Source organism: Euprymna scolopes, chromosome 8 (assembly GCF_053919585.1).
Source record: "Euprymna scolopes isolate OS-2025 chromosome 8, ASM5391958v1, whole genome shotgun sequence".
NCBI classification, from domain to species: domain Eukaryota; kingdom Metazoa; phylum Mollusca; class Cephalopoda; order Sepiida; family Sepiolidae; genus Euprymna; species Euprymna scolopes.
The window spans coordinates 2,776,367-2,800,678 of record NC_136489.1 but is presented as its reverse complement, the minus strand read 5'-3'; the positions used below and the strand labels follow the sequence as shown (position 1 = coordinate 2,800,678).

General features: G+C 33.9%; 1 protein-coding gene across 1 annotated transcript in view; it reads left to right on the top strand.

Moving 5' to 3' along the window:
* Nucleotides 1-24,312, top strand: part of LOC145283485 (cytosolic purine 5'-nucleotidase-like) — a 363,668-nt gene that overhangs the window by 153,420 nt on the left and 185,936 nt on the right. The window contains exon 4 of the mRNA XM_080132307.1: nt 16,679-16,796. Coding sequence (XP_079988433.1) covers nt 16,679-16,796 — 118 coding nt within the window. The remainder of the gene's footprint in view (nt 1-16,678; nt 16,797-24,312) is intronic.

Sequence of the window (24,312 nt, the reverse complement as noted above, 5' to 3'; positions counted from 1 at the left end):
GAAAGACAGCAAACAAAGTGCAAATAAACGGAAGAAGAAGGAATGAATCCATGTAATTTATTTGTGTTTTTTTTTTAGTGTTAAAAAAATCCGGCTGTATTACAAAGAAAGAAACGATGTTAAACTTGCTGAAGGAAGAGGAAAAACGGAAAGAGAGAAGAAATAAATAAACAAAATGTAAAGTTTGTAGAAACATATTCCATTTTCTGTATGAATTAAAATATAATATTTATGCATATTTTACGACCGGGCAATGCCAGGCAATGCTGGACTGCCTTCTAGTTATCTCTATAAAAAAGAACGTCGTTTGAATACTGCCAGGGCATTGCATACACTATGGGTCTTATGCGTACTTGGATATTCTCCAAGAAGCCACGGTAGACTGACCTTCCTCTAGTTACTCTTGTCTTTCAAACCTAAACATCTGCTAATGGTTTGCACTATTAGGCATACATGATAGTTATATATATATATATATATATATATATATATATATATATATATATGGTGAGGAATTGCTAATCATGTCTCTTTGATATGCATTTAGGCTGCTACTTCAAAGTTGCCTTTCATTGTTGCATGTATTTGTTCTACATGCATGGTTAGAATCAAAGTTCAGATAAAGCCGAACAAGTGAGAACACATTTCTTGTTCACTATGGATTCTGTATGTGGGGGAGAGGATGTTACGTAATTCGCCTTCTGGATGCTATCATAGACTATGGAATCTTCTATACTGAGTTAAAATCCAGTGGTCATTTACTCACAGATATTGTCGGGGGAGGGGATGAAGTATACAAGGGAATTATACTCCTCCTTTAAAATTCAGTTTTTAAAAAAGGTTGTTTCGTTTCTCCTCTCTCATTCTCTTTTTTTTTATTAGTGATTTCCCAAAATCAGAATACATTGTGATTTCATTATAGACCCTCTCTCTCTCTCTCTCTCTCTCTCTCTCTCTCTCTCTCTCTCTCTCTCTCTCTCTCTCTCTCTCTCTCTCTCTCCCTTTTTCTCTTTCCCTCATAGCTCCTTTTCTCTTTTCACTTCCTCACTTTCTTCTCTGTAGCATCCTCCTCTTTCTTTCTCTTTTCACCTCTCTCTCGACTCCTCTTTCTATTCTTCCCGTTCTCTATTCTCTCCTCTTTCTCTTCCCTTTCTTTATGTCTCTCTTTTTATCTTCCCCTCTCTCTGTCTCCCGCTCTCTATCTCCTCACTTCCCTCTCTTTCTTTATCTCTCACTTCTCTCTCTCTTTATGTTTGACTCCTCCCTCTCTTTTAATTCTCTCCTCTTTTTCTATTTCTCTACCATTCCCTTCACTCTCTTTATCCTTCCTTTCTCTTTCTCTCATTATTCTCATCCCTGCTGTTTGTTTCTTCATCCTTTTCTCCTCCCTCCTTACTCCCTTGCTCTCTCTCTCTCTCTCTTCACATATCTCTCTCTTCTTCTTTCTTCCATTCCCTCACCCCCCTTCTTTCTGTCTACCTCTCTCTTTCTCCTTTTTCACCCTCGCTCTCTTCTCCAACTCTTTTTCTGTCTCCCCTCATATCCATGTCTCTTCCTTCTTCACTCCATACAAATGAGTTTTTATCGTCGAAACGTAGATTGATCTGCACAGGGATTTTCTTATTGTTTATATAATTTTACTTGCATATTACACAACTCACAAAAAACTGGTGCCTTTCATTATTTGATGAATCCATTTCCAATGTCTGCTCTGTTGATTTCAGGAAATCTATGCCCGTCTATTAAACTTAAGTAGGTAATCAGTAAAGCTATCATAAGAAACCAGCCCATCAATTCTTCCCACTATTGTATGTTAGTAGAACCTAGCTGGCATCTTTCCCCTAGAATTATAAATTCTGCAGCAAACCAGAACCAAAGCAATTTATCTAATCTTGCATTGTGTAACAGAAAAAACAAAAACAAAACAAAAACGGTAGAAAAAACAACAAAAACCATTTGGCCGTGATACACACTAATAGTTTTTTTTCGACTCATGTTAACATATTTTCTGCCGTAGGGTCGAGGAGAAAGAAGAAGAAAAGAATTATTTAGTTTTTCAAGAACAAGTAACACACAAGCATCACTTGCTCATACAAACAAACTATTAACATCATTTGTACTTTAGTTTCGACACGATTATGCAATTGAGGAGTTCAACATTTTTAATTGTAACCATTGTTTCAGCATATAAACTAGCTGGACGCTCGGTGTTGCCCGGTCGTATATTATGCTTAAACATGATAGTTTAATTTATGCAGATTGCGTATGTATTATTATAGAGTCAATCCTCTATTGAATATTATAATATTCAATACAAGAAATAATTTGCTCGGTGGACTATTTTGCAAAAACAATAAAAAAATTTTTTTAAATGATAATGATAACGTTGTTCATTAAATTTCGTCTGTGTTTGTTTACAATATTACGTCAGCTGATATTTGGACTTTATGAAAAAGTCCCTTCTGATTAATGTTTAGTTTTAAAATATACAAACGAAAAAAATGAATTACTGCAATTTTAAATGGTATCTCTTCTTTTATCATAAAAATTGAACTCATTAATAAGAAAAAATTAAAATAAAATGATGAGGTACACCCGGGCTTGAACAGGGGACCATTTGATCTATAGTCTTACCACTAAGCTATATCTTCAGATGTCAGCATTTCTGTCTTTTTTTTTTTTTTTTTTTTTTAAAAAGAAGAAATGATTTGCTGAGAATCGAATCTCCCTTGGTCGGTAAAATATTCGCCTGTAAAACTTATTTTTTATATGAAAGAAAAACTATTTTTAGGATTGGATTTTTTCAATTTTTGATACTTATCAGATGAATCTATGTACAAAACCTATCTAAGAACACGACCAGGCATATAAATTAGCTTTGTGTGAAATTTGAAAAAGATAAGCTCAGCCGTTTTGGAACCTATGAGGAAAGAACTCATATATACACACACACACAGAGTGACTTTTATATAATAGTAAAGATATATATCAGATTAGAGGTATTTATGAGTGATAACCAACGAGTTTAAGAGTGCTCAATAAAAGAGTGCAAGATATATTTTTATTAATATAAACAATTTTGCATAGTCGCAACACTGGACATGCTAATGTTTCGGACCAATTATCGGTTAAAACCAGAAATCCACATCAGATGACTATTTAGTTTTGTGTAAATCATAGTTTAAAAAGCTCAATGTAATTATAGAGCAACACAGAGAATAAAAAGTTATATTCCAAAATTCATGATGTTGACCATCTTATAATTTATTCCTTTAATTCAGTTGACTTATACAATTCTTGATAGTATCTGTTTCATAGCGCAAAATCAATCACTTAATTATTATATCAATTAGTGAATCTATTTTGCCCTTAACTCATCAGAAGAAATAGCAACAATCAATCCGGCAAAAGGAATTGAAGTGTGATTTAACGTGGTATAAATCCGAAAATTGGAAGGGAAACTGCAAATACCTTTTTCTTATTTTTCCATATTGAATTTTATGCATACATATATTTATATATATATGTATGTATATATGTATGTATGTATGTATAAATATTCTGTCTTTGGCTAGCAGCAAAATGAATGAATTGACTCAATGGATTTTCTCAGAATTTTATATCAAGTTTTGCAGTTTACGCATTTACCTCTTCTGCATGAAGTTAGACTCAAAGTCAGATGGAGTATTGAAAAGCAAGTACACCAGTTGAATTACAATTTCTCAAGAAATACCCGAGCAACCCCTTCAGCATTTCCCAGTAGAGGCACCTCAGGCGATTAAAGAGAAGATAAATCTTGGGAGAGTAAACTTCCCAGGACTGAACAAAACGATAGCTCAGTCTATCAGGAACAAAGCCAATGTTGGACTGATTGCTAAGAACATATCCCTGACTGGTATGAACAACACCTACAGTTGGTAGTTTAACTACCGCTGAGTCTTCACTTTTAGATGAAAGTCACTTTGTGTGTGTGTGAGAGTTCCTTCTTCATAGGCTCAGCCGTTTCAGAACCTATCTTTTACAAATTTCTCCAAAAAGGTAATTTCTATGTCTGGCAGTGTTCTTAGATATATTTTGTACAGAAATTCATCTGATAAGTATTGAAAATCGAAAAAATCTGATCTTAAAAATAGTCTTTTCTCTCTTATGGATTAAAAAAAAAAAAGAAGAATTTTTACAGAAGAATATTTTACGTTACACCGGCCAAGGGAAATAATAAAATTTCAGTAAATCATTTCTTCTTTTTAAAAAGACACAGATTTATTGTCATCAGGAGATATAGCTCAGTGGTAGGGCATTTGATTACAGATCGAATGATCCCTTGTTCAAACCTGGGTGTACCTCACCATTTTATTAAAAAAAATTTTATTAATGAATTCATTTAATGATAAAATAGAACCATTTAAAATTGCCGCAAATCATTTCTTCATTTGTATATTTTAAAAGTAAACATTAATCAGAAGTGACTTTCCAAGGCATTCATTGTCAAGTCCAGTATCAGCTGACATGATAGTGTAAACAAACACAGACAGAATTTGATGAATGACATCATTATGTTATTATTTTTTAAAATTTTTTTGCAAATTATTCCTTATAATATATAATAATCAACAGAGGATTGATTCTATAATAATACATGCGCAATCTGTATAAATTAAAATATCATGTTTAAGCGTATTGTACGACCGGGCAACGCCAGGCGTCTAGTTAGCATGAGATAATTATAATAGAAAAATATTTTGGGGTGTGTCACTGTGTGTCACACGAGTGGACAGTTGAATGTTGTCGGTTTTTATTTTCTTTTCAATCAGTGATTTAGAATTAACAACATTACAATGATTCAATCATTTGGAAAAATAATGAGAGATTTCGACATGTAACCTTGTCTGAGAACCAACACGTTGTATATTTTGACGCAAAAAAGAACAAAGAATAGAAAAGAACTTCAAGACGCTTTTTGTTTTGTGCAATGACATTTATTTCCTCATCTATCACGTGATCATCTTCTCGAGTGTCATTTACGCGGCTAATGTGATTATCCTCTTTTTATTTTATTTTTCTTTCTCTCCCGATGACGTCATTCCACATACATTTACATCCGGCTATGTTACAAACAGTTGTTTCTTTAAATGCTTCATATATATAGCAATGGTAATATTTTGTATAACTGTTTGGTTGGCATACACTTGTAGCATGGTATGTGACTGCTTAGATCAGTCTCATTTTGGTTAACAACCTTAAAACATTCATGTGAAGTATTTCTTTTTGTTTGTTTGTTTTTAAGTTGAAAAAAACTACATAAGCCATTTTGTAACGTTCATATTGAAGATGATTGCTGGATATCGGTCGTTTGGATATGAGTTTTGAATTTCCAAAAATACAGATTTTAGAAAATCTATATTGCATTGAGAAAACATTTACTTCTCTCCCACTGCAAGAACTTTTTATTTTTATATCGCATTAACTGTCCTGCGCTCTCAAAGTATTGTTCTATGCAGATCTAGGTGGTTCATCCTCCTATGCTTCACTTTCTCACTTCGAGAAGGATGGTTAGTTTATTGCTAATCACTTGAGCTGCCCTTACTGAAGAATGCCGAGAAGACTGTAAATCATCTACAGCATGCGCGTTAAAAATGATTGTTGGTATATTGGTGTTTCGATGTGGTTTTCGAGTTTCTAAACAAAAAATTTAGCTTAGAAGATGCATGTCACTCTGAAAGAAGATCTGGTGCCAGCTTCTAAAAGACGCTTGGTACTTCATAACAATCGAGTTTATAATCAGTCTGACAGGATGTGCTGCTATGACATCAGCTGCCCTGTTGTGTCAAGGTATTGATCTGCACAGACCTAAATGGTTCACCTTCCCAGGCTTTATTAAGATAATCCGAATTTGGGTCCTTTGGTGAATGTTCTGTTACCCTTAAGTGTTACTACCCCTAGATTTATTCTTACTCGGAGTGGTAGTATTTATCAAGGTTACATCTATCTGTAAAACAAAATCATTTTGAAAACTAAATGACTAATTCTATAAATAACTTCAAGCCTATTCATGGGGAATAATGAAATGTGCCTTTTTATTCATTTTTTCCCCCAGAGTTCCAAGGCATATCAACCCTTTCTTTTGTTTATTTAATGCTGAAACCAGTCATTTTGGTAAAAGTTTTTTTTTGTGTAACTATACTCTCAAAGCCATCGAACCCAACTCCTTGCTTCAAGCAAATTATATCATCTTCCTCAAAATAATTTTTGATTAATTTAGCAACATTATTTCCTTTAAAATAATATCTGTAATGATTACCCATTTTTTTTATAGTTTCAGTCTCATTAAAATAGATCATTAAAAAACATCGAAAGCAATTTAACTTTAGAAATTTTTTTTTTTTTTTTTTTACACAGTGATCACCACTTATCAAGGCCCGGAAGCCACTCAGGGATAAGGGTTATTGCAAGTTATAACTACTTTCATACTTTTCTTATCTTTTATTTAAAGGATTAAATATTTTTTCATAAAATCTCATTTGAAGTTATTTTTGAACATAATATGATTTGACTATATATAAAACAAAATAACACAGAAAAACACAATATGATTGCAAACAGAACTGCCCCACCGCGCCTTGGCAAGAGAGCGATTGTTCCATTTTGTGAACCCGTGGATTATCATATCATATTGAAGTACTTGCCTTATTTATCTTTCCCCGACAGTGGGATTATGTGACACAAGAGTCAAAAAGGGGATTAAAGAGTGGAACACTGTTCCGCTGTCCTACTTCCCAGTTAGCTATAACATGGTAGTCTTCAAATCCAATGTAAACAAGTTCTTGTTGAGCCTTCCCCATAAATAATCAAATTATACCCAATTTATACCGTTGATGATTACTACATTACTTTACATTCCTTAATCCTAATCCTCGAGTGGCCGTCAGGCCTTGGTAAGTGTTGACTTCCAAGGAGAAAAAAAAAACTCTGGTCTGCAATAAATGCCTGCGAAGCCCTGTTAGCATTCCCCGGTAGGAACGTTTATCAATAAGTGATTAGCAGTAAATTAAGCCTTTCTGAAAGTTTTTTTACAAGGTGGTCACCACTTATCAAGGCCTGGAAGCCATTCAGGGATAAGGGTTATTGCATGTACAGTATGTTAGTGTTGAGATTTGATAAAGTGTCTACTCAAGGGGGCGGTTCATCAGGAATTTGTTTATGTTGGACTTGAAGACATCCAGATTGTAGTCAGGTGGGAAACAGGCAGCCAGAACAGAGTTCCACAGGCGTGCACTTCTGAGAAAGAAGCTTTGCTCATGGAATGTACGTTTTGATTTTGGCACAGATAAAGAGTGGGGAAAATTTTTTACAGTGATTTCAACTAGACGGGTGTTTTTCGTAAAAGATTGGCGAGGGGGGACCAGGGATTGGAGCTCAGACAAGCACCTGCCATGGAAGTAACGATAAAACAAAGAAAGGCTCGCAATGTCTCTCCTGTGGGAGAGAGGTTGCGGGGAAGAGAAAAGGTCATCCTCCACTAAGCCACGGAGCCTATTTTGTACTCTGTCAAGGCAGGATAGAGTGTTTTTAGCAGCTCCTGCCCAGATGTGGCAACACTACTCAATACTTGGATGTACTATGCTTTTATATATGTAGAGAATTGATCAGCAGTGAGATATCTTCTGGAGCAGTAGAAGGATCCCACCATTTTTCCAGCGACCTTGGCAATAGACTTGATGTACGTGTTCCATTTCAGGTCAAGCCCAAAAGCTTATCAAAGCATGGAGCTTCCCCTAGTCGAGAGGCGTCCATTTCAATTGATGCCAGATGGGGATCAGAGTGTTGATGATGTAAGGATAAGAGCTTGGTTTTAGATGCATTAAAAGTAACCAGCCACCTCTTCCCCCACTGTACCATGCGCTCAAGATCAGAGGAGAGAGAATTAGAGAGAACTTTATCATTTATGGCCTTAGATGTGTTGCCATAGATGGTCGTGTCATCAGCATATATGTTAACGAATGATTTAAGTATGTGTTTTGGGAGATCATTGATGTAGATCAGGAAGAGAGTTGGGCCCAGTATGGACCGTCAGGGACTCCAGTTATTACTAAGGGCCTCTGATTTCTGCCCATCAACCACTACTCTTATAAGCCTATCAGAGAGAAATGATTTAATGATTGAGAAAACATTTCCAGTTATACCATAGCTGGAAATCTTGTGAAGTAGGCCCTTATGCCATACTTTATCGAAGGCTTTGATATGTCAAGAGTAATTACCCTAGAGAGGAAGCCTTTGTCAAGAGATTCACTAATCCTATGAGATATAACTGTTAGCACATCTGCTGTAGATCTAGCAGAACAGAAATCATATTGCATGTCACTAAGGAGGTTATTTTTGCTGAGGTGGTTGACTACTACTTTATTTAATACGGATTCCAGCAACTTACTCATGGCACACTTATTGGTCTGTACTGAGGGGAGGATTACTTTTCACCTGAATTCTTAAATACAGTAAAAGTATGGGGGCAAGTTCTGGTTGTAATTTTTTTAACACTATAATTGGAATACCGTCGGGACCAGTTGCTTTACTGGAGTCAAGGTTCTTGATTAGCTTGGCGACCTCACACACAGATATTTGTATGTTGCATAGCGTGTTGTCTGTTATAGGAGGGAATATGGGGAGTTGATGGCCTTCGTCACACAGGGTAGAATTTGCTGCAAATTTTTGGCAAATAGTTTGGCCTTGTCGGATGCTGTCGAGATGACCTCTGGTTCATTGATAATGGTTGGGATAGAGCGCACGTTTCTGTTCAAGATCCTATTTGCTATTTGCCACAACTGGTGGGAACCAAGCCGCTGCTCAGCTACTTTGGACTTAACAGATTGCATTTTTTATTACTCTTTTACAGTGGTTACTGGCGGTTCTGAAAGCAGCTTTAGTTTCAGTGCATACGTTGGTAGCTATGGAAAAAGTGATTTCTGTGTGCGATGGCAGTAGCACATTCGGGGGAGAACCATGGCTGGCTGTTAGGTTTTTGTTGGAATTTTTTTGATGGTATGAATTGGTCTATGCCTACAATTAACCATTCGGTCAGATCTGATACTATAGAGGACACATCCTTTTTAAACATGGAATGGAGAGGGAGATCAGATATAAATGTACGGAAGCTATCCCAGTCCGCCATAGAATATCGGTATACAGTAGGGTGGAGAGGTACGTCTGTAGATTTATTATATTTCATTTTTATCTTAGCTGATACAACTGTGTGATCGGAGGATCCCAGGGGGATAGAACGGAATATGAACATAGCTCAGGGGAAGTTGTGAGAAAAAGGTCTAGAAGGCTTGCATACTGACCAGTATTATCAGGCACACGGGTGGGTTCGTGAACAATCTGAGTTAGGTCATAGGCAATGGCGAAATCATGACAGACCCTCCCTCATCATCTGTCTTATTTGAGTTGGTCAGCCATTCCACATTATGGACATTGAAGTCACCGCAAATGTGAATGTTAGCCGAGGGATGAGCAGACAGGATGAGGTCAATTCTTTCTGATATACTCTTAAAGACAGTAACTCCACTGTTGTGGGGGCGATAGAGGGCAAATATAAATGTGGTGGTGTAAGCAAGTGCAACCCAGAAGCACATATAAGGTAGATTAGGGTCTTTTCTGAAGATATCCCTGCCACATGGGAAGCTATCTTTAATGTAGGCACATATTCCATGCCCGTGGCGATCTTGGGGGTCAGATTTAGATGTTAGGTTAGAGTATTCTTTAATTATGAACTCATCTAGGGAGGTGGTCGGCCCTATTCCAGTTTCACTTAGAAAGAATATGTCAGGTTTCGTCTCCTGTAATTGTGTTTCAACCTCTGGAAGGTTAGAACGTAGACCCCCTGATGTTGGAGAAGGAGACATGGTGGTAGGGGTCTACGTAGGAGGATGGGGTTCTAGGTTTATTCGTGTTTTCTTTTTTGAGATATTTCATATTGAGGATTTTGGTGTTTGTGGAACAGGTCAGCATACTTGGTTAGAGCAGAACAGAGAGGGAAAGTAAGAGAGGAATGACAGGAAATTTTTTTTTTTTTTTTTGTAGCACATGATAAGGTAAAGCCGTAACAATTACCCACTAGTATGGCATCGAGAGGCCCCCACCAGAGACTACTGCATGGTCCAGAATCCATTCACCAAATGGCAATACAGCAGCCCCAGTACTTTGCACCTGCTAATAGGACAGCCTCCTTAGTGGTTATTCCTATCAGACGGTTAACGTCAGCCCAGATGAAAACGTTTACCTCCAGCACCCTTACTAGTGACATGGCCACAAGGATAGACATAGAGACAGAAAATTTCCGACATCTCAGACTACTGTTCATGAAGTACTACCAACCTGGGAGGCAGCTTTTTCTTCACCCTTTGCCAGAAACATCACTCATTAGAAATGAGGACTGAGGGACAAAAAAGGAGAAGCAAGAGTTACTGGAGCTGCCGATAACACATCCACTGCATTATCTACTCTCCATTAAAAAAAAAATATTAACGATAAAACCATTGCTATAGATAGGTATAAAGAATAAAACTGGACATGTTAAATGATGTGCAGTTCATGAAAAAGTTCATTTGAAAAGTAAGGAACATGCTTTGTTTTGTTTTTTTTGTTAAGGAATTTAAAAAAATATATATATTTTAGAATCACTTTCCTATATAAATTTAATTGCTTTGTATGTTTTGTTAATAAGATTTAAACTATAGGGACGTCATCTGAAATTGCAAACGTGCACTGTGGTTCGTTTTAAACTACAATCAACTTTCGGGAGACAGACATTCTAGTTACTAATTGATTAAAGAAAAAGAAAGATATAGATTTTAAAGATTTGTAAAAATATAAAGCTATAAAACATCCCATAAATACACGTGATGTGCAGGAAGCCAAAGAAATCATAAAAAATGTAATAAAAAATCTATTTCTAAACTGTTCTTTCTTAACCAGTTTTAATATTTTGTTCCAGATGACAGCTTTAGAATTGTAAACAAATGAACAGTTTTTTATCTGTTAATTTCGTCGATATTAAGTTGTTATTTAAAAAAATGTATTAAACAAATTCATTTTACAAGTCTTTATAAATGATATAAAAACGTTCTTCGCATACAAAACTTGACACAATGAAAGTCACCAACGCATAAAGTCAAGGTTATCAAGAAGCCAGTTTGTGATAAAGGTTAGTGAGACTGTCAGTTGGATGATGAACAATACCATTAGAGGATTGGTGAAGGATGGATGGAATGGGTAGGATGTGATTATTTAAGACAATTTCCCAACAAGTATTTTTTTATTTTTTATTACATTTTCACCCCAAACAAGGCACATTGCCACTTTGATGTAGGGGGCTACTATCATGGGCATAAGCTACAGGGGTACTATGTGGGGAGTTGGGCAGCAAGATGTCGGTTCACATTACACTTGAATATCTGCATGTCAGTACAGAGTGGAAACAGGAACCCGGAGGGGAATTCCAAAGTCTAGCAGTTCTTGGGAAGAAACTACTGTAGTAGAAGGCTCTCTTACATCTAGGAATCTCTACTGTGAAGGGGTGGGATTTAGCTGCTTGTCGGGTTTGTTGGAGGTATTTACGTTGACGGGGTACAAGTGCTTGCAGTTCGTTGGAGCATTCACCATTAAAGTTCTTGTAGAACAGGCAGAGGGTGCAATATTTCGTCGATAGTACAGAGGCTGAAGTTTAGATGAGAGTTCAGGATCTATCAGGTTGGTGACTCTCTTTTGAACCTAGGAGCGAGAGACTAGTAGCAGATGCACCAGCCCAAATATGACAACAATACTCCATACATGGGCGAATAGTGGCCTTATAGAGGTACAGGATACTTTCAGGCGTTAGTAGCTTTCAAGCACGGTAGAGAGAACCTACCTTCTTCGCAGCGATCCTGGGAATGATCTCAATATAATTGCTCCAACACATGTTTACTGTGGATGTTAGGCCGAGGAGTTTAAAAAATGTACTTTCAGATAAAGAGTCTTTGGCCATTGCTATTGGTGGTAGAGAATGTTTTGTTTTTTTTTATTACATTTTCACCCCAAACAATGCACATTGCCACTCAGGTGTCGGGGGCTACTATCAGGGTCAGCAACTACTGGGGCACTATGTAGGGATTTGGGCAGCAAGATGTCGGTTCACGTTGCACTTGAACTTCTGCATGTCAGTACAGTTAGGGAAGCATGATCCTGGAATGGAATTCCAGAGTCTAGCGGTTCTGGGGAAGAAACTACTGGAGTAGAAGGATCTTTTGCATCTAGGGATCTCTACTGTGTGGGGGTGGGATTTAGCTGCCTGTCGGGTTTGTCGAGGGTGTCTGCGACGTGGGGGCACAAGTGTCTGCAGTTCGTCAGAGCACTCACCATTAAAATACTTGTAGAACAAGCAAAGGGATGCAACGTTTCGTCGATGGGACAGAGGCTGAAGCTTAGATGCCAGTTCAGGGCCTATCAGATTGGCGACTCTTTTTTTAACCTTGTCTAGGAGCGAGAGACTAGTAGTAGACGCACCAGCCCAGATGTGACAACAATACTCCATACATGGGCGAATGATGGCCTTATAGAGATACAGGATACTTTCAGGTGTCAGTTGTTTTCTAGCACGGTAGAGAGAGCCCACCTTTTTTGCAGCGGCCCTGGCAATGTTTTCAATATAATTGTTCCAGCTCATGTTTCCTGTGAACGTTAGGCCAAGCAGTTTGAAAGATGTACTCTCAGACAGGGAGTCACTGGCCATTGCTATTGGTGGCAGAGAAGGTTTCTTATAGTTATTGAAGGAAACCAGTTTGGTTTTGGCAGCATTGAATGTGACCATCCATTTATGTCCCCATTCCACTACAGATTGGAGGTCATCCTCTAGTGTTTTTGCCATTACTTTAGATATGTGTTCATTTGTTTTCCTGTCATGCCTTTTATAGAGTGTAGTGTCATCAGCATATATACCCATCTCAGAGGCAGTTTTGTCGGGGAGGTCATTAATAAATATCAGGAACAATAGAGGTCCAAGAATAGACCCCTGAGGCACTCCCGCATTTATATCACACTGTTTAGATGTTCGACCGTCGAGGACAACCTGGATTTTTCTCTTGTCTAAGAAGGATTCAATTATGCTAAGTATTCTACCAGTGATACCGTATGATTTAATTTTCCTGAGGAGACCCTTGTGCCATACCCTGTCAAAAGCCTTAGATATATCTAGAGCTACCGCTCTGCCCTCCCCTGCTTTATCCAGTGAATGGTATATACGTTCAGAGATTACAGTGAGAATGTCAGCTGTGGAACGGGCTTGTCTAAATCCATATTGTTGGTCAGTCAGAAGTTTAGCGTCTGTAAGGTGCCAGACTAGAGCATGGTTAATTATGGTCTCAAATATTTTGGCAAAAAGTGGGAGGAGGCTAATGGGGCGATAATTTGATGGGTCAGTTCTTTCACCGGAATTCTTGAATATTGGTACCACAGAAGCGGTTTTCCAACAGCCCGGAAAGCATGATTCATTAAGGCATTTGTTGAAGAGTTTGGAGAGAACTGGAGCTACTTCGGCTGAGCACTTTTTTAATAGCACAGCTGGGATGAGATCAGATCCGCATGCTTTGGAAGTGTCAAGATTTATTATGATAGCATGTACCTGAGCAGGGGTGATTTTTAGATCGTCTAGCATTGCGTCTGTCCGCAAAGGAAAGTCAGGCAGGGGGTGGTTGGTAGGGTCCAGTGTTGAGTTTGAGGCAAACCGGCTGGCAAGCATATTAGCTTTGTCGGTTGCTAAGCAAACAACCTCGTGATTGTTGGTTAGCGGGGGAATTGTTGATTGCCTATTGTTTACTACACTGTTGTAGATTTTCCAGAAGTCACGATTTCCTAATTTTTGTGCTTCGGTGCGTTTTTTAGTGGTTTCAGTAAATTCTCTCTTAGCTGTCGCTATTTCTTTCTTAACGTTATTTCTCGCTTTTATGTACTTCTGTTTGTTTGAACTGGACTTATGTCGGTTAAATCTGCGGTATGCATGCTGCCTTTGAGCAATGGCAGTTGCGCAAGTCGAAGTAAACCATTGGGGAGAGTGGGGCTTGCTATAAAATTTCCGCACGGGAACATGTGCTTCCATTGCTGTTTTGAACCATTCAGTGGTCTCATTTGCGCACTGTTCGGCAGGAAGAGAAAAAATATTTCCCCATGGGGCATCTCTGATAAGATCTCTGATGGCTTCCCAGTCAGCCTTTTTAAAATATCTCGTTGTTTTGAGCACTGGCTCTTCAGTTTTGGGTCTAGAATTTAGGGCGATTTCTACCATTATCACTGCATGGTCAGCGTTCCCGAGTGGGCTGTTAGCATTTGTTGTATAATCCTCGGGAACTGTAGTCAGAAACAGATCTAGTAGTGATGCTTGTTGTTCTTGCTGGTCAGGGAAACGGGTTGGAAACGTAACCATTTGTGATAGGGAGTGAGATATAGCAAAACTATGTGTTGTGCTGCCCGCTGCATCTGTGTGAGTAGAGAATCCAAGCCAGTTTTTGTGTGAACATGTTTCTTGTAGTTATTGAAGGAAACAAGTTTAGTCTTGGCAGCATTGAATGTGACCATCCATTTTTGTCCCCATTCCACTACAGATTGGAGGTCATCCTCTAGTGTTTCTGCCATTCCTTTAGATATATGTTCATTTGTTTTCCTGTCATGTCTGTTATAGAGCGTGGTGTCATCAGCATATATATATCCATCTCACAAGCAATTTTGTCAGGGAGGTCATTTATGAATATTTGGAACAACAGAGGTCCTAGGATAGACCCCTGAGGCACTCCCGCATTTATATCATATTGTTTAGATGTACGACCGTCGAAGACAACCTGGATTTTTCTCTTATCTAAGAAGGATTTAATTATGTTAAGTATTCTTCCAGTGATACCGTATGATCTGATTTTCCTGAGAAGACCTTCATGCCATACCCTGTCAAAAGCCTTAGATATATCTAGAGCTACTGCTCTACCCTTGCCTGCTTTGTTCAGTCAATGGTTTATATGCTCAGAGATTAAAATTAGGATGTCTGCTGTGGAACGGGCTTGCCTAAATCCATATTGTTGGTCGGTCAGAAGTTTAGCATCTGTAAGGTGATGGACTAGAGCTTAGTTAATTATGGACTCAGATATTTTGGCGAAAAGTGGGAGGAGGCTAATGGGGCGATAATTTACTGGGTCAGTTCTTTCGCCAAAATTCTTGAAAACTGGTCCTACAGAAGCAGTTTTCCAGAAGGCAGGGAGCAAGATTCATTAAGGCATTTGTTGTAAAGTTTGGAGAGAACTGGAGCTACTCCGGACGAGGATTTTTTTAATAGCACAGCCGGGATGAGAACAGGTCCACATGCTTTTGAAGTGTCAAGATTTTTTATGATAACTCCTTCTCAGGTGCATGCTATTTTCAGATTGTCTAGTGTGGCGTCTGTCCGCAAAGGAAAGTCAGGGAGGGGGTGGTTAGCAGGGTCCAGTGTGGAGTTGGAGGCGAACTGACTGGCAAGCATGTTAGCCTTCTCCGTAGCTGAGCAAACAACCTTATGATTGTTGGATAGTGGGGGAATTGTTGATTGCCCATTATTTACTACACTGTTGTAGATTTTCCAGGAGACACGGGTTCCTAATTTCTGTGCTTCGATGCGTTTTTTGATAGAAACTGACTACAATATGGTTATCTTCAAGTCCAACATAAACAAGTTCTTGATGAGCCGTCCCCTTAAGTAATCCAATTTACCAAATTTCCACTATTTACGATTACTACCATAGTTTCCTATTGATTACCTTACACTCAATAACCCTTATCCTTGAGTGGCCTTCGGGCCTTGATAAGTGGTGACTTCTTTGTAAAAACAAAAAAATGCAAAATTTGTAGATTAAATAGTGGGTTCTGTTCAAAATTCAGTGCATATTCCCGAGTTTGACAGAAAGATTTCCAAGTTCGATATCTGAAGAAGGTTGGAGGTTACATAGGCCAAAACATTGTGAAAATAACATTCAAGATGAGAAGACACTCGTCAAAATGATACAAAAAGAATGTTATTACCAATAACATTTCAAAATCCCTGCAAAATATTTTTTTAAACAAATGTGTGTTAAATGGAATCGCTATTTTTCATTCAATAGCAATTTGTGTAAGATATTCTAATGTTCATCCAATAGGTTTGGCCATATTGAAAGAATGAGTGAGAGTGCTTGGTTTAGTAGATGTAGGTCAGTTGGCAGGGGAAGGTCAGTGAAAACATAGGAGGAAATAATAAAGATGGATTTGAAATAAAGAGGGACAAATAAAGACCTGGTCAGAGATAGTTAAGTTTGTAAGTCAGTTTCTAAAAGCCATCTAACACATACTAATATGTAAAAAAGGGTTAATCAGAAAAACACAGACACGGAGTTAAAAAAGGTAAAATATATTGAAACAAAAGACAGCATATACATAGAGCAACTGACGGAGTAAGTACCACCAAGGCAGAAAGTATGCAAGTACACTGACAACAATCATAACTATCAGTTCGGAAGAGTTCATATCTTGTGCATGGGGGAGTCTCCACAACAGATAGTTGTCTATACAAGTATCTAATTTTGTTCCTAATTTTTTTTTTTCTATAATTTTCATAAACGAAAATTAATCTTTATTTTTTTTCTCTCTCTCGCTTTAGAATACAATTCTCCTGCCTACGAATCACTCTCTTTTGATCTTCTGAAAGAACGCTTAATTTCCATTGGTTATCCATCGGCAATTTCTGAGTTTAATTACGATCCATCCTTTCCTGTCAGGTAAATATGTAATCTTTTTACATTCACTTTTATTATTGTTCAGTTTCAAAATCAGAGCAGGGTGTGCATGATTGATCTAATCCTAACACGTCGTAGCTTTTGCCATTGGCTTTGCTCAGTTCAAATCCAATTCGATGATTGTAGCTGATAAACTCTAATTTTAAGTTAAAATAACAGATACTCACTTTGTTTCTGATATTTTCCTCTCAAATAGTAAAAACAAAAAAATTCAGAATAGAACCCATCATGGTTACAAAATTTGGAGATGAGGATTGATAGTTCATATTATTTGAAGTATTCGGACTCCTGTTATCATCTTGAGTGAAATTTTTCACAATGTTTTGGTTGATGAAGCCTCTAACCTTCTTTAGGTGTATCTTGTCAAACTCTAGAATCTTTCTGTCGAACTTGGGAATCTTCATGGAATTTTGCATGGAAGAGTGTAACTTAGAACTGAATTTTACCAAGTAATTTATCCACTATGCCACGGGTCTTTGCAGATCTTCTGGAGATTGAAACTGTTTAATAAAGATATTTTTCTCTCTGTCATTGTAATATTGTAATAATCGTCAAAATACCATTTTGAATTGAATGGCTGACAAAACGAGAGCATGTTACACCTGTGGATTAAATAAAAAATTCTATTTGAAATTCCATGCAGATTCCTAAGTTTGACAGAAAGACTCCGGAGTTCAACAAGATACATCTGAAGAAGGTCAGAGATTACATCAACTGAAACGTTGTGAGAACAGTATCTAAGATGAGAACAATAGTTTTAACAATCCCAATTATATGAATAGCATACAATGACAAAGAAAAACGTCTTTATTATACAACTTACCCATGTCCTGGCATGACCCAACGAAGTATATTAACTCAAAACATTTCCAGCTACAATGTTGAATTACTAAATTATTTTCCTGGTTATGGTTGTCTAGCACAATGCAGAACTCACCACTTAGGACGAGGGTTTGCCACCTAGACTTATGGTGGAACTCCAATTAGCAACCCATTTTTTAATTTTTTTTTTTTTATTGTTCAAATAACTGAAAAAACGTTTGTTTTGGAAAACTTGAATGTTACTTCCAAAATATCAAGATATTATTTGAAATTATCAACATTACTAGATTTTTAATATTGAAGAGTTGTCTCCTTATTTATCAGTGATATAAGCAGTTTACAGTTGTCTCCCTTTATCTGTTAACTGATAATAATATGAAATCCTATTAATAATATGAAATCCTATTAATAATATGAAATCCTATTAATAATGTGAAATCCTAATAATAATATGAAATCCTATTAATAATATGAAATCCTATTAATAATATGAAATCCTAATAATAATGTGAAATCATAATAATAATATGAAATCCTAATAATAATATGAAATCCTATTAATAATATGAAATCCTATTAATAATGTGAAATCCTATTAATAATGTGAAATCCTAATAATAATGTGAAATCCTATTAATAATGTGAAATCCTATTAATAATATGAAATTCTAATAATAATGTGAAGTCCTATTAATAATATGAAATTTTATTAATAATGTGAAATCCTATTAATAATATGAAATCTTCAAGAATTGCATTATCGTCGTCGCTGTTATATTTCCGTTATGTGTTGTTTCCGATTTTGTTCTCCACTACACAACAATCACTTATGGAATGTGAGGACTAAAGGACAAAATAATGGTGGTGAGAGTTACAAGGCTGCTGAAAGTAAACCAAAGGTTTACTATTTTGTAACGGTCAAATTTTGCTGATATTATAAATATCTGTAATAATTCCTACGTGACTTGAGATCTATCATAGATGTGAAGTGTGACACACGTAATATAAGATTAGTATCCAATTGGTGTTCTTTCGATCATGATAACGATAAAATCAACAATGTTTATCATGATGATCGTTTTTACATTGTTCTTCTCCTCAGCTATTCTGATTATTCATTCCATCTTTCAGGTCATCCATTAATCTTGTTTCAGGTAATTTGTCTGCCAAAATAACACAACCACGTTTTTACATAAATTATTTTCTAACAATAAGTCATCTTCCTTTCTTTCAGATTTATAACAATATATAAGCAATCATATTTATAACAATATATAAGCAATCATTTGAAAACCAAATCCGATGCTAAAAGATTTTTGGTAAATAAATGAAAACAATATAAATAAAATGTTTTGGCTGACTCCGACTTTATTCAATAAGATAATAAGACACATTGTTATGTTTTTTTACTTCATTGTCGAGCTATAACGACGAATGTTGGTGATAGTCGACCTCTCCTAATGTCAAAAGATGGTAATAATGTTTACATTTTATGTGGAGAGCATGCTAGTGACCTGTGTAAAGATAACTGATTCATTATTTGTACATTGAAAAACATCATAGAATTGTTTTTTTTAATTCGATGCTAAAAAATTTGTTTTGTTTTTTTTACAAAAAATCAAAACAATATAAACTAAATATTCTATCCTACTAATATTTTTTTTTCTTTTCTTTGTGTTAAATGTAATAATGTTTAGATTTTGTATAATGTTATTTTCTCTTTTTTTTGTTTTCATCTATTATCGAGTTATAATGACGAATGCCAGTGATAGCCAATCTCTGTCAGATGGAAACAGTAATGTCTAGATTTTGTATAGGGAGCATGTTGGTGACGTGTGTAGGAGTAACGCGTTTATTTCTAGATTGAAAAGCAATGTAGAATTGAAAATATAAGAAATCATTTTTAAAACTGTTGGGTGTAGAACCATTTAGTATAAAAATGTCCCAAGCCAAAAAATGGTAGCATAAATTCAGTCAGAGAAGCTTTTGCAGATGAAGAATTAATCCAGTCACGATCAGCAGAACATAATCTTCTTGTGTCAAGACAGACAGCATTCAAAGAGATTGAGTATATTTTATAAAGTGATTGGTTTGTTCTTGTCACTCATGGTTATAAATAGAACCACTCAAATCTTTATGGTCATACTCTTCTTAGAATGCCAAAAGTATTGCGCCAAAACTAAATTCGATATGATTATGTGCAAAGTGCGAAACTATATAGAGGTATTTTGTTTCAAGAAATTTTTTTTTTTGACAATTCTTAATTTTTACATTTCTTTAAATAATTTTTTGTTTTAACACTTGTGTCATCACAAGACAACAAAAAAATAAAAAATTAGATTTCTATGAATAAAATCTTTCTGAAATAATATATTAAGTAGTTAAGAAGTAATGAAATTGGGTGTTTCTGTATGGTTTTGTGTTTCATTTCATGCTTCGTGGCTTCTGTTCCATATTTGCATCTACTGTATTCATTCCCACTATCTTTGTTTTGGGAGTGCAATTCTTAGAGATTGCCCAATAGTTATAAAGATTGTCACTTAGCTTTGTAAAGTAATGGCGAAGTAATGCTTTTAATGCTACAACTCCAAAAGCATTTTTTTTTTTTTCTAAAAAAAATAAAGAAATCAATAAAGTAGTAAATTGTTATAATTCTAAAGGCAGATTCAACCATCGTAAAAAAAAAAAATGCAAAATATAATCAAGCATTACATATTTCTGTAAAGTATTAAATGTAGGCAAGTTACTTACTTATGCTAAAACAAGAAATCCTGTATCGTAAACGAAACATTTTTGTATCAATTCTAGGTTTTCGCCTGGCACTGGTCTTGGCAGACTCCAATGCAATCACCTAAGCTTCTTTTCTGTGTTTTAAAAAAAAAATTTTTTGGTAATGTTAAGGCCTACATTTTTTGTTTTTAATGTTATAAACTTTGATACTAAATAAAATAGTTGAAGCAGAAGTCTTTTGTGTGAAAGAAAAAAATAGTTGCGTCTTTTTCTCATAATTCATGGAATGTTTTGTTTAATAAAATTACAATTTTTTGGTAATTCACTTAGCATTGATTATTATTATTATTATTATTATTATTATTATTATTATTATTGTTATTATTATTAACAACAACAACAACAACAACAACAACAACTTACTAGGAGTAGTCACACAAGCCATTTTCAAAGATTGCTCTTTGAGTACAACTAATGGTGTTCCCTGGAGTCTGAGTGACAACAAGTCTCCTAAGATTTTCAGTATTCTCCACCTCCCTAATTAACCTTTGCAAAAGAATTTGCATTATCGTAACAGCCACTTAACATTGATTTCTCATTGGCACTTGTTTTTTTGTTTGTTTTTGTTTTTTTTTTATTTTTCATTCTTTTTTTGTTTTTATTTTTCATTTTGTATTTCTTCATTATTTTTTTATTATTTTTGTTTTTCATTTTTGTTTGTATATTCTTTTTTGTTTTCATTCTTTTTTGATTTTCATTCTTTTTTAGTTTTCGTTCTTTTTTAGTTTTCGTTCTTTTTTAGTTTTCGTTCTTTTTTAGTTTTCATTCTTTTTTAGTTTTCATTCTTTTTTAGTTTTCATTCTTTTTTAGTTTTCATTCTTTTTTAGTTTTCATTCTTTTTTAGTTTTCATTCTTTTTTAGTTTTCATTCTTTTTTAGTTTTCATTCTTTTTTAGTTTTCATTCTTTTCTGATATTCATTCTTTTTTAGTTTTCATTCTTTTTTAGTTTTCATTCTTTTTTAGTTTTCATTCTTTTTTGTTTTCATTCTTTTTTAGTTTGTCATTCTTTTTTAGTTTTTCATTCTTTTTTAGTTTTCATTCTTTTTTAGTTTTCATTCTTTTTTAGTTTTCATTCTTTTTTAGTTTTCATTCTTTTTTAGTTTTCATTCTTTTTTAGTTTTCATTCTTTTTTAGTTTTCATTCTTTTTTAGTTTTCATTTTTTAGTTTTCATTCTTTTCTGATTTTCATTCTTTTTTAGTTTTCATTCTTTTCTGATTTTCATTCTTTTTTAGTTTTCATTCTTTTTTAGTTTTCATTCTTTTTTAGTTTTCATTCTTTTTTGGTTTTCATTCTTTTTTGGTTTTCATTCTTTTCTGATTTTCATTCTTTTTTAGTTTTTCATTCTTTTTTAGTTTTTCATTCTTTTTTAGTTTTCATTCTTTTTTAGTTTTCATTCTTTTTTAGTTTTTCATTCTTTTTTAGTTTTCATTCTTTTCTGATTTTCATTCTTTTTTAGTTTTCATTCTTTTTTAGTTTTCATTCTTTTCTAGTTTTCATTCTTTTTTAGTTTTCATTCTTTTCTGATATTCATTCTTTTTTAGTTTTCATTCTTTTTTAGTTTACATTCTTTTTTAGTTTTCATTCTTTTCTGATATTCATTCTTTTTTAGTTTTCATTCTTTTTTAGTTTGCATTCTTTTTTAGTTTGCATTCTTTTTTAGTTTTCATTCTTTTTTAGTTTTCATTCTTTTTTAGTTTTCATTCTTTTTTAGTTTTTCATTCTTGTTTAGTTTTCATTCTTTTTTAGTTTTCATTCTTTTTTAGTTTTCATTCTTTTTTAGTTTTCATTCTTTTTTAGTTTTCATTCTTTTCTGATTTTCATTCCTTTTTAGTTTTCATTCTTTTTTAGTTTTCATTCTTTTTTAGTTTTCATTCTTTTCTGATATTCATTCTTTTTTAGTTTTCATTCTTTTTTAGTTTTCATTCTTTTCTGATTTTCATTTTTTTTTAGTTTTCATTCTTTTCTAGTTTTCATTCTTTTTTAGTTTTCATTCTTTTCTGATATTCATTCTTTTTTAGTTTTCATTCTTTTTTAGTTTTCATTATTTAGTTTTCATTCTTTTCTGATATTCATTCTTTTTTAGTTTTTATTCTTTTTTAGTTTTCATTCTTTTTTAGTTTTCATTTTTTAGTTTTCATTCTTTTCTGATTTTACTTCTTTTTTAGTTTTCATTCTTTTCTGATTTTCATTCTTTTTTAGTTTTCATTCTTTTTTGGTTTTCATTCTTTTTTGGTTTTCATTCTTTTCTGATTTTCATTCTTTTTTAGTTTTCATTCTTTTTTAGTTTTCATTCTTTTTTAGTTTTCATTCTTTTTTAGTTTTCATTCTTTTTTAGTTTTCATTCTTTTCTGATTTTCATTCTTTTTTAGTTTTCATTCTTTTTTAGTTTTCATTCTTTTTTAGTTTTCATTCTTTTCTGATATTCATTCTTTTTTAGTTTTCATTCTTTTTTAGTTTTCATTCTTTTTTAGTTTTCATTCTTTTCTGATTTTCATTCTTTTTTAGTTTTCATTCTTTTCTGATTTTCATTCGTTTTTAGTTTTCATTCGTTTTTAGTTTTCATTCGTTTTTAGTTTTCATTCATTTCTGATATTCATTCTGTTTTGTTTTCATTCTTTTTTAGTTTTTCATTCTTTTTTAGTTTTTCATTCTTTTTTAGTTTTTCATTCTTTTTTAGTTTTCATTCTTTTTTAGTTTTTCATTCTTTTTTAGTTTTTCATTCTTTTTTAGTTTTCATTCTTTTTTAGTTTTCATTCTTTTTTAGTTTTCATTCTTTTTTAGTTTTCATTCTTTTTTAGTATTCATTCTTTTTTAGTATTCATTCTTTTTTAGTATTCATTCTTTTTTAGTATTCATTCTTTTTTAGTATTCATTCTTTTTTAGTATTCATTCTTTTTTAGTTTTCATTCTTTTTTAGTTTTCATTCTTTTTTAGTTTTCATTCTTTTCTGATATTCATTCTTTTTTAGTTTTCATTCTTTTTTAGTTTTCATTCTTTTTTAGTTTTCATTCTTTTTTAGTTTTTCATTCGTTTTTAGTTTTTCATTCGTTTTTAGTTTTCATTCGTTTTTAGTTTTCATTCGTTTTTAGTTTTCATTCGTTTTTAGTTTTCATTCGTTTTTAGTTTTCATTCGTTTTTAGTTTTCATTCGTTTTTAGTTTTCATTCGTTTTTAGTTTTCATTCGTTTTTAGTTTTCATTCGTTTTTTGTTTTCATTCGTTTTTTGTTTTCATTCGTTTTTTGTTTTCATTCGTTTTTTGTTGTTCATTCGTTTTTTGTTGTTCATTCGTTTTTTGTTGTTCATTCGTTTTTTGTTGTTCATTCGTTTTCGTCCTTTCTGGTTTTTCATTCTTATTTTTCATATTTTCGTTTTTTCCTTCTCTTTTGTTTTTTATTCTTGTTTGTTTTTTCAGTTTTTGTTGTTCATTCTTTTTTAGTTTTTATTCTTTTTTGCTTTTTTAATTCATTTTTGTTTTTTCATTTTGTTTTACATTCTTTTTTGTTTTCATTCGTTTTTATTTTTCATTCTTTTTTGTTTTTCTTTTTTATTCTTTTTTATTCTTTTTCGTTTTTTCATTTTTTTTCTTTATTTTTGCTTTTTCATTCTTTTTTCGTTTTCTATCAGAACATATTTTTTCTGTTCATTTGTTATGCTTGTTCTGTTGATTTTTTTTTCAATAAACTTTATCAACATCCCTTTGTGAAATATGTCCAGTAACTTTGAAAAAATTCGAACCTTACACACCAAGCATGCAGCCTGCATCGGTTGCCATTACATCATCAGAACTTATACTAAAACATTCAACATTTAGACCAGCCTAATTTGGCAGAAGGCCATTCAATATTTTTTCATAATGATAACCAAAAGCTCACTAACAATTGCTTT